At 40.7% G+C, this 10,887-nt stretch overlaps 2 protein-coding genes across 3 annotated transcripts; one reads left to right on the top strand and one right to left on the bottom strand.

The window, feature by feature from the left end:
* Positions 1 to 250: 250 nt before the first annotated feature.
* Positions 251 to 2,169, top strand: pgam2 (phosphoglycerate mutase 2 (muscle)). The gene is made up of 3 exons (XM_040000707.1): positions 251 to 778; positions 895 to 1,075; positions 1,686 to 2,169. Exons 1-3 carry the CDS (start codon positions 362 to 364, stop codon positions 1,853 to 1,855), a joined length of 768 nt encoding a protein of 255 aa, XP_039856641.1. The 5' UTR covers positions 251 to 361; the 3' UTR covers positions 1,856 to 2,169.
* A 493-nt stretch (positions 2,170 to 2,662) lies between these two features.
* LOC120714470 (syntaxin-2-like) lies at positions 2,663 to 8,536 on the bottom strand. 2 transcript variants are annotated; one of them, XM_040000705.1, is made up of 9 exons: positions 8,478 to 8,536; positions 8,120 to 8,164; positions 7,707 to 7,806; positions 6,683 to 6,757; positions 6,229 to 6,290; positions 5,961 to 6,069; positions 4,425 to 4,498; positions 4,175 to 4,312; positions 2,663 to 4,086 (listed from the first exon to the last, which is right to left on the bottom strand). In XM_040000705.1, exons 2-9 carry the CDS (start codon positions 8,156 to 8,158, stop codon positions 3,913 to 3,915), a joined length of 771 nt encoding a protein of 256 aa, XP_039856639.1. In that variant the 5' UTR covers positions 8,159 to 8,164; positions 8,478 to 8,536; the 3' UTR covers positions 2,663 to 3,912. The 2 variants fall into 2 exon arrangements, with proteins under 2 accessions (XP_039856639.1, XP_039856640.1); XM_040000706.1 differs by lacking the exon at positions 8,478 to 8,536 and adding an exon at positions 8,374 to 8,475.
* Positions 8,537 to 10,887: the final 2,351 nt, after the last annotated feature.

Below are 10,887 nucleotides of genomic sequence, written 5' to 3'. Positions count from 1 at the left end.
TGAGGTTCCAACTCTGATCTTTACACTTTTCTTGCACAGATGTCAGTTTAAAAGTCATGTTGCTATTCTGGATCAGTATCTGACCTCTGGCCTTCCCAGACACCACATGTCCCAGGATAGAGGCCTGGCTCTATTGGTCCTCCCAGTGTGTCCATCAGAGTATGAAGGCCTCTCACAGGGGGAAAGTAAAGAAGGCCTGTCTGCTATGCATTGCCATGATCCAGGTTGCTATAAAAAGGGTGTGGTATGCTGCCTTGGGCTTACTGTTGGTCAGCCAGAGTGTGTGTGAGTGTCCACAACTTAGGAGGGCTGAGGGCTCTGTGTCTGGTTTAAGTAAAAATCTAGGGAAATAGTATTAAGCATGGCTGCCGCCCATCGTTTGGTTATTGTCCGCCATGGCGAGAGCGCCTGGAACCAAGAGAACCGCTTCTGTGGCTGGTTCGATGCTGACCTCAGTGAAAAGGGAGTGGAGGAGGCGAAGCGTGGTGCCCAGGCTATCAAGGAGGCAGGCATGAAGTTTGATGTGTGCTACACCTCTGTGCTGAAACGTGCCATCAAGACCCTGTGGACCATCATGGAGGGCACAGACCAGATGTGGCTGCCTGTGATTCGTACCTGGCGTCTGAATGAGCGCCACTACGGAGGCCTCACTGGGCTCAACAAGGCAGAGACGGCTGAAAAGCACGGTGAAGAGCAGGTGAAGATCTGGCGTCGTTCCTTTGACATCCCACCTCCACCCATGGATAAGGACCACCCTTATCACAAAATCATCAGCGAGGTGAGACAAATGCAAAGTAGCTTAATCATTTCTAAGCTTAAAGAGCTCCAGAATTTGCTTGAGAGTGCTGTCAGTTATTAAGCTTTTGTACTTTGCGGTGTTGTTTTTGCCTCCAGTCTCGGCGCTACAAAGGCTTGAAGCCTGGTGAGCTGCCCACATGTGAGTCACTTAAAGATACCATTGCCCGCGCTCTGCCTTTCTGGAATGAAGTCATTGTTCCTGAAATCAAAGCTGGGAAGAATGTCATCATTGCTGCCCATGGGAACAGCCTCCGTGGCATTGTCAAGCACTTAGAGGGTAAGCACTGTGGACAAAGTTTACAAAAAGAAAAGAATGAGAAGGTCGGACACAGTAGATAGAGTGACTTAAAAAATGACACTGCAGAACACTTAACAGTGAAATTCTTTCATGATAGCCGAAGACTTCTGCAGAAAGTTGACCTGAATAGCCGGTGTCACACACTTACACAGACTTTACACACATACAGACAAGAGTTGTGGATTGTCTATAAATAGCAGCAGAGGCTCACACCAGATCTCAGGGACAGGGTAGAGGGTCATGAGCTTGGTTCCCATTACAGTCACGACCTTTATGTAGAAAGGTTGTACTTTTTCAAGGAGCAGCCCAGAGACGGATAAGGGTTTTAAAGAGCTTCAAGGGCAATAGTAAATGTCAGATAGGAGTGGCAGGTCCAGTGTTGAAAGACAGAGGCAGACCTGAGGGAACTTAAAATACACCGAGATATAAAGAAAACATGCTTTACTTTTTTTTTTCAGTTGTCCATCTGTTGTCCTGTCTATGTTGCTGGGAATCTGACAGACTTACAGTACAGTGTATTGTATCAGTTACAGCCCTCTGATGCTGATCTCCGCATGTCTTCATCTGCTCTGTCTGCTTGCATCACCAGGTATGTCTGATGCAGCCATCATGGAGCTGAACCTTCCCACGGGAATCCCAATTGTGTATGAGTTGGATGCCAACCTGAAGCCCATTAAGCCCATGTCTTTCCTCGGTGATGAAGAAACTGTAAAGAAGGCCATGGAGGCTGTAGCTGCCCAGGGCAAAGCGAAGAAATAAGCCAGACTCCTTGCAGAGGCAGAAAAAGAGACTGTTACCCACCTTCAACCTTTTCCTCTAATCTATTAGTAGATCCTTGTTGTCCATTCCAACTGGGGAAACGTTTAATGGTTCTTTTGGAGACAGGCCACTTTCAGCCCATTAGCTTACTGTTTGCTTAAATAACAAACACAGGGATGACCTTTCAAAGCAAAACTGCAGGGCCTAACATTTGATGTCATCACACACCACTCAGTCCTTTGTGGCCAAGCCCTATTTTGTGGGCCCTCGCCAACCTGGCACAACCAATAAAGAAACCATCTTTTTATATAGTGCTGTATCAGTTTCATTGTCTTCCTTATCTTCTTGCACCTCTTTTCTCTTTTTGTGTCTTTAAATTACATCGTCATCCTTATCTCCCATCCTTCTTCCCTCCCTGTTTGAAAATCCGAGCTTTCAGCAAAGTGCTAAAGGTGCTGTGAAATCTTATCCAGGAGCTGTAGCGAGGGGAGGAGGGGGGAGGAGAGCGAGAAACACAGCCTAATGGATAAGTCAATGGGTTCAACCTGGCAGCACTCCCATAATGCAGGAATATGCTTGCTCATCCTCCACTCCGGTCAGATCTCACTGAAAAACGAACACACGCAATAATTTTAAACAGGTACCTATTGCACTTAAGGCCCAGGTAAGAGTCAGTACAGACAAGTGACTGCAGTCATTGGGAGAAACATAAATGCAGATATTTCCAGATTTTTCTTGAAGGTTTTTGGTGGACTTGTCCCTTTTGACAAACTGTTACTGAAAATTAATGCTAATTTATTCCGAGTGCCTTTTTTGTGCGAAGATAAAACATTTCTATCCTGATGGGAGCAGTGTCTTCTAGGATGACAATGCCTCAGTTTACACAAGCTTGCTGAACTGTTCAGTGAGTATGACAGTGACATCATCATACATCATCTTCTGGCTTCCCCCATCACTAAATCTCCACACAGTGCAGCACCACAGAAGATGTTGAACTGTCATTTTGGCCAAACCCCAACCGAGACAACCTTTGAAAGAATGGTTCATCCCTGTACAAGTTGTTTTCATGGCTTAATAGCATAAGACGCTTTGTCATCTTCCTGCAAGTACATCCAGACTGTTTAGTTGTCCCCTTGAAGTGATTTTATGTGAGGAGAAATTCTTCAGGCCTGCGACAGCATTCTAATGCAAGCCTTTGTTTTTTTCACAAAGTTACACCACAGTAACATTCTTTTTGATTGTCGCACATTCTCATCTTGTTAGCAAACTGAGGTCAGAGTATGGAGTGCTGCTAAAGAGGAGAGGGCTGAGTGCTTAACATTACGGTACAGGGAAGCTTGAAATCCTAACCTTCTAATCAGTTATCCAAATGTTTCTGAATGAATGTTTCTGCTACTATTGCCCATAATATGGATCGCCACTGTGCGCACTAAAAACAACATATAGCTTTTTAGCTGAACCAAATAAACTTAAAGTTGACCTTCACTTACATTATAAATATGATTTTGCCTGTGTTCTGCCTTCAATCATCAAAGCAATCCATTCTCCTTTTTCATTCTTGCTATCATAATAAAAGACCCATGAATTAAGTACCGCACCGTTCCTCACAGGTTTATTTTGAGATCGGCGTGGTCAGTTTACAGACATTTTTTCTCACTTTAACACAGTGTTATATTAAACCATTAAAAAACAAACATTAAAAAAGCAAAACAACACAATATGCAGCACCGTAGTTTTAAAGGGCAGCAAATAGAGAAGGAACACTGTAGTGTTGTCATGACACCTACTGGCTAAATAAGAGACTGAAGGAAAACATAAAAGGGGCTGTTTTGCCATTTCTAAAACCTAAACCCTGAGGACTAGGAATCTAAATACACTGGCTGAAGGTGGTGTTAGGAAGCTGCTGCCTTGTCCACAGAATCGTTTTACTATTATCAAATGAATTCTTTTCATTCGTCATCAAAATCCTTTAGAAAGGAGCCTGAGGGGCACACAGGCAACATAAATCAGATAAAACTGACTTCAATGCACACCAGGACATTTGGTGTAGTCACTGTTCACACAGGATCAGGGGCACTATTTTTCTTGAGGGACTTCATGAAGTTCGGCCGAAATGTTATCTTATAAGGATTCTTCTTGTAGTCAACGGCTCTGCTTGTTTCTTCTTTTGATCTGTCTACATACTCTGCAGCAGTTGTGACATTTCTTTCTATGTTGTTGATTAACTCGCCCTGGGAGAAGAAAAAAACATGAATGTCATTCACAAATATGTTACATTAATCTTCATTAAACATTCCCAGGCGAGGTAGCTTGTTTTACCTGGAGTTCCAGCATCATGGCAGTGTCAACAAATATCTCGTGCAGATCTTTAATGCTGGACTCGAGGCAGAGGATTTCCTGATGGCGAAGTTCAATCTCAGTCAGAGCCTGGCTCGAAATCTGACTGTCAGAGGTGAGCTGTGAAAGAGAAAATGCTCAAGCTGTTTGAATTATCATATAAATGGCTTCAAACCTACAAAAACTGCTTATCTGAGTGACCCAAAAAAAAAAGATGTTGGATTCCACTCACATCAGATATGAAGATGGCAAGATTGTCACGTTCCAACATCTCCTCCAACTCTTTACCTGTAGTGCTTTTATTCACTGAAAGTAACAAAAGATACTAAATAAGTTTCATCATGTTTGTGGAACTTAATTTATTGAACAACAACTAAATAAATAACAACAGACAAAGACCAAGACTTATTTTGTGCTGCCAAGGATGCCAGTTAGATAGTCACCACAGGATGGCGCAATTACACCTCAACTTCTACTTACTGCTATAATGATATACATTAGTCTGTTTACTAAACGTACTACTGCACATTTAAATTACAGTGTATCATACTGTGGAGCAGCTTAAGTACTACACTTAAAAGCAGTTTTCACAGATACACTGCACCCTGTAACTATTCTAGATGTCATCATGGGGAACCGCATGTATGAGTGCTTATTAAACAGACGTTCACCCTGCCAGCTGCTTAGTACAATATTAATTGTAGATTTGAAGGAAAAAAAATCAAATCTAATGGCATTAACATACGGGCAATTACCATAGCATACCTGCCACCTTTATAGGTACACCTATTCAACATCTTTTTAACATAACTCTTTATTCAGCCAATCACATGGCAACGCAGTGCATGCATTTAGACATGCAGACATGGACAAGGTGACCCGTGTTTGAGCATCAGAGCATCATGTGGAAAAAGGTGATTTAAGTGATTTTGAATGTAACATGTTTGTTGGTGTCACACTGGCTAGTCTGAAACTGTTGATCTACTGAGATTTTCCCACACAGCCATCTCTAGGGTTTTTTTTTAGGGAATAGGCCAAAAAAAAAATACCCCATGAGTTTTCTGGGCAAAAATGCCTTGTTGATGCCTGAGGACAGAGGCAATGGCCAGACTGCTTCAAGCTGATAGGAACGCAACAGTAACTCAAATTATCATTCTCATTACAACCAATGCATGCAGAAAAACATCTCTGAATGTAGAACACATAGAACCTTGAATGTGATGGGCTGGCAGCCATGAAGAATTAAGGTGAAAGTTAGTCCAGTCTCTTTATTAGATAATAATAAAGTGTATCTAATAAAGTAGTTTGTGAGTGCATGTAAACTGTAAGGCAGCACTGTTCTTAACAGGAATTGAAAGGACAGTTTGCTTTACTGTTTAAATGTATAAAATAACTTCAGACTACAAAAGGAGAAAAAGAAAACTGTAAACATGACGTATAATAGAAAGCTGGTTATAATACTGTGAAATAGTGAGTCATGAGAAAGAACAATGAACCTGACACTTATTTACAATACAGCGCTGACCATAAACTGTAGACTGTAAATTGCTGCTCCAAAATGACACCAGCTTATTATCCAAAGTGCTATTACTATGCAAACACCCTCACAGTGACTTACACTAGTGTAGGTTTTCCTGCTAGTAAAGCATTGGCAGAAGCGCCCTCCATACAATGCAGTATGGACTGGTGTATGAAATAAAATCCATTTACACAACCTGACCTGAGGGTGAAGAGGGACAAGTGCTCCCTTTTAGATTTGGCAACTTACCAATCTCCAGCTGTCTCTGAATTTTTGCCTTGCACTTTTCTCTGAAGGAAATTTGTGCCTCATGGTAACCCTTCATGACTTCAGCAAACCACCGAGTCAAGTACGAGTGCTGTTGAAAGAGAGCCAGAGAATGAAGTGAATCAATTCAAATGTCAATAAAGAGACCTCTGTCAGGAGTAATTTTGTCGGGCGTGTTTGAAACTGCAAAGGAGTGTCAGACAATCATTTTGCACCTGGTTTGTGGCAGGAAATAAAACTACTTGCACACCTGGTTATTCCTAATACGTTGGGCTACTGTAGCTCCGGTCTCATCCCCAGGCTTCTGCATTGCTGAAAAACAATCCGATCTAACATGAATACAGGACCAAGTCAAAACTAAACAAAGTCTGCTATGTCACAGTCCTTTTCTACAGTTACAGTAAAAAGCTCAGTGTTATTGTCAGCTTGTTTACAAAAGGCATGTTGAGTGGGCTACACCACACTTCCTTTTTACACATTTACAAGTCAAATCCTGTGTTACAAACTACTCCCACTGTATGAGGAACTCAGCTGCACTGATCCTCCCCATTTCATTATATTAAACAATAACAACACAGCTAAATATGCATTATTCATATAAAAAAAAAGATAAATTTTATCTAACTACACTGAAGCATGACAAAAACTTACACTGCATAAAAGCTAATTTTGCAGTGCTTTACAAAAAAATTGTGTCCACCTACATTTTAGCCTTGCTTTGATTAACTTAGCATTCTTCTTGGTCTCATTGTTCAGCAACTCCAGCTCATCTTTGTTTCCTGGAAGAACAAAACAAGTTCAGTCCACAGAGGAAATAACTACTGTGTGTGGTGAATATCACCACAGACAGACACCACGGGTGTCAAAAAGGATTAAGTTTTATATATAGTGCTTTTGTGATGTTCATATTATATCTGCAATTTTAAAAACAGTTGGTATGTTGTACAAAATGTGAATAAAAACAGTATGCATTGATCAGCAAATCTGATAAACATATTTTATTCATAACAGAAAATGTACAATTTAAAATAAACATTACTCATTTTATGTCTCAAATGTCTCAAAATTGGGATAGGACAAGAAAATGTTAAAAAAAAGTTAAATAAAAGGTAAGTGGTACTAAGAAGAAAGAGCTGGGGAACTGGCACTGGGTCAGTAACATGGGTAGGAATAAAAAGAGCATCTTAGAGAGGCCAGTGAAATTGCATTTTTGAGTATTAATATTGTCTACTAGGCTCCAGCGCCCCCCGCGACCCTGAAAAGGATAAGCGGAAGCGCATGGATGGATGGATATTGTCTACTCAAAAATAAACTACAAAATGCACTGCTGCTATAAGCACAACAAGTCATTTCTTAATAACGGTGTGTAAAGAATACCACCACAAGCTGGAGACGGTTTAATTTGAGGTACCTAGTGACCATTTGCACGCCTCACTGTTATTATCTCCATCTGTGGGTGTATATGTGTGTGAGTATATGCAGATTTTGAAGCTATATCTAAACTTCCTAAGCATGTTGATCTGTGTAACATTTACCAAGTCTGTTGCTGTACAAACAGCTGCAGGTGTGTTTGTCAAAGGCTGTTTAGACTCTTTGTTGTCTGTGTTTCTTGTTGCTGTTGTGTGACAAGGAGAATTTGAGACCGTTTGAACGCTTCAGCATAACAATGAAGAATTCACTTTTGTCCTTGCTTCTTTTTGAAAAATAAAAATAAAAATCAGCACTTACTCTTGTCTTGACTTGGAAAAGCGAGGATGGCAGCTTGTCTTCTCTCCACATCCTCTGCTTGACAGGAGATTTTTTCAATGAGGCCTCTCACCTCCCCCACCTACACATGCATGGATGCAAACACTACTGTTACACAGCTTGGAACACACAACATGAAAATATTATATGGGGTATGGTGGTGGGAACTGGTCTGACAGCACACATGGTACTTTGCTTTTGTGAGGCTAACACATTTCTAGCAAAATGAACACACGTTTATCAGACAACCCCTGCCAGAAATTACACATTTAAATGTAATTACACAGTCTATGACAGTTAACCTATGTATTGAGTATTGCCTTTAAAATATTGTACATATGAAATTTGAGCTATTTCAGAAAGAACAGCATAGCTCAAAGCTGTGTCATGTTTACCGTTTTGAAAAAATCCTCCATGTCTTTCGTGGCCGTCATTTCGTCCTTTTACAGGTGAGGAAAAATGACATTAGTCCGTTAAAGAGATTTGAAAAACACCACCTTTACAGGGAAAATCCCTTGAATGTTTTAGCATTAATATCTAATACTAAAAAACAAAATACAAAGCGCGCTGCTGGTATAAGCGAGACAAACTGGATGTAGGCTTTTTTCCGAGAAAGTCTTTTAACTTTAAAACCCTTTTAAAAACCTACCAAACGGCTAACATACGGTCGGCATTACGGTGACTACAACGACAAAAAGAAGAATCCCTCGTAATACTGTTACTTTCGGTATTGGCGATAAGGCTCGGCCTCACCTGCTCTCTGCCCTTCCTCTTGTTAGCACAGCTCGATGAGCTCACCTGTGTAATAAAGTGCGCTGGCACGCAGGCGCGTTACCGTCACAACAAAGCAAACAAAGAGCCTGTCCTGCGGCTAAAGGTACTGTACTTACGGAGCAGGTGTGGGAGTGATGCACCTGCCGTCTGTTTACTGTAGTTCACCGAGACTTAGCATTAGAACTATACCAGGGAGTGAGATTTAGGGGATTGAAAGGCTTTTCCTACACGGGAGTTAACCAGTACGAATCCCAGTGCTAACATACTGTATGCTGTGCGGTTAACTGCAGCCAGGGCATAGCTTGTAATTGCCCAATACCCACAAACACCTTTACAAATGTTTGGTAACAAGCCCTAGCTAACTGGTTTTAATGGGCAGGTCTTTTTTTTCCCTTCAACAATTACTTAAATCACACCGGAATGTGTCGTACAGAGGTCTTGTTTTTTTCCCTTCAATCAATTTATTAAATCACACCGGAAAAGTCCGATCATCACAAGTCTGAAATTTTGAATTTCAAGTCCTTTCGAGTCTTTAAAAAAAAAAACAAAACGAAAAAAAGCATGTTGCAGTTATATGCTAAATGTAAATATTAGACCATGTAATTTTTAAATCTGTGTTTTTCTCAACACATGACAAAATAGTGAACTTAGAAAATATACACAAATTGTGAAATTGCACCTCTTTAAAATGCAGCTCAATTAAACCTAGCTCCAAGAATAATTTTCACCGACAGTTCTGAGATAAGCTGCATGTTATTCTTGGATGCGGTTGTAGGACCGGTGTCGTGCCAAAGTAGGTATCCCCGACAGAATTTGTTTCCCCTGTGCTGGGAACACGCAGGAAGTACTGATGTTTTCATTTTGTGAAAAATTAGTATCATTACATTACCATTCAGTTTGAGGGTTACAACAGAAAATTATATATTTATTGCTCACGGGGTATCAGATGGGATTATTTTAATAAACCATAAACATTTTGGCTAATAACTATTTTTATTCTCCTGTAACTTTATTATATAAAGAGCTAAATCCTCCAAAGTTTCAGGAGAAATGCGTCATAATAAGAAGTGTTTGTGAACGAAAAATCAGCAATGTGGGATACTGTTTGTCCGTGATTTACACAGGGGGAACAAATTGTGGCAGGACCAGCCTGATATTATTTGTATCCCACTATAACTTCGTTGTATAAAGAGCTAAGATCTCAAAAATGTCAGGAGTAGTTAGTCATTATAAGAAGTGTTTGTAAACTAAAAATCAACAATGCGGGATACTGTTTGTCCGTGATTTGGACAGTCCAGCGTGTGCTCCCGACGCAGGGGAAACAAATTCTGTCGAGGATACCTAGTTTGGCACGATAGTAACTTCCGGTCACTGCAACAAGCCCAGGTACAGTTTACCGACGGATGGGTGCAGGACCTTGAAATGCACCGTGTAGAAAGTAAAGACCATCGTACGTATCATAAGTTTACCAGTCTCACAAATCGTCGTCATAAATACACATTCGTTAACCGTTTATTAATAGGACCTTTAAGCTCAACGGTAATTAATTAGCAGTGGAAATAATTTCTGGTACGCCTTACAGAAATGTAGCAGTGACAATAATACTGTATGCTGTAATCGCACTGGGCAATTAGTGATACAAAACAACTGTTTTACCCTGTGAATAAAAGTATATGTTTTTGTCAATGTACCATAATAACAGAAGCGAAACGCAATATTGTGTCAGGACAATTCACTATTTATGCACAATAAATAAAGGAGCATAGCGCAACAATTTCTGTTCAGCGCCAGACTTGCTTGTAACCTATATCACCAATTATGTTATGAAAATGACGTATTAACTACAACAGCAGACTGACCTTTGTGTAAATGCTTGGAGCAGACTAACCTGTGAGCTGGAGTGTTCTGGGACGTTATATTTGATCTTTGAATGGCTGCAATCCAGGCCACCCGTCACCTCTTTGTTACTTCGGAAACATGGCTCGAACAATTTCTCTTCAACGACGTATCCGATAACAAAGGCGATCTCGTTACCCGCGGCTTCCGTGGCTGGCATGCGACCCAAAACGGCTATTGCAGTTAATATACGAACAGCTTCTTGACTTTTGTGTTTCTTTGTATTGCTGGGGAGTGCATTGAAAGCCTGCGTGCCTATTACCCCGCTTGCCACAGGTTCCCAGAATCCGTTGCGTTTACACCTGAATGACGTCACATTTTCAAATCTCTATATAATATGCATGTTATTTTATTTTGGGGTGAAATTCAAGTCATTTTCAAGTAAACCGGTTTCGTCAATTCAGAGTCCCAGTCATTGGGGTAAAAGTCCAAGTCAAGTCACACAAGGGTCGTGAACATTTGTTCAAGTCAAGTCTAAAGTCATAAAATTAAT

The sequence above is a fragment of the Simochromis diagramma genome, unplaced genomic scaffold (assembly GCF_900408965.1).
Source record: "Simochromis diagramma unplaced genomic scaffold, fSimDia1.1 OVJJ01000596.1, whole genome shotgun sequence".
Taxonomy (NCBI): domain Eukaryota; kingdom Metazoa; phylum Chordata; class Actinopteri; order Cichliformes; family Cichlidae; genus Simochromis; species Simochromis diagramma.
The sequence above is the reverse complement of the archived record's forward strand: the minus strand, read 5'-3'. Positions and strand labels throughout refer to the sequence as shown.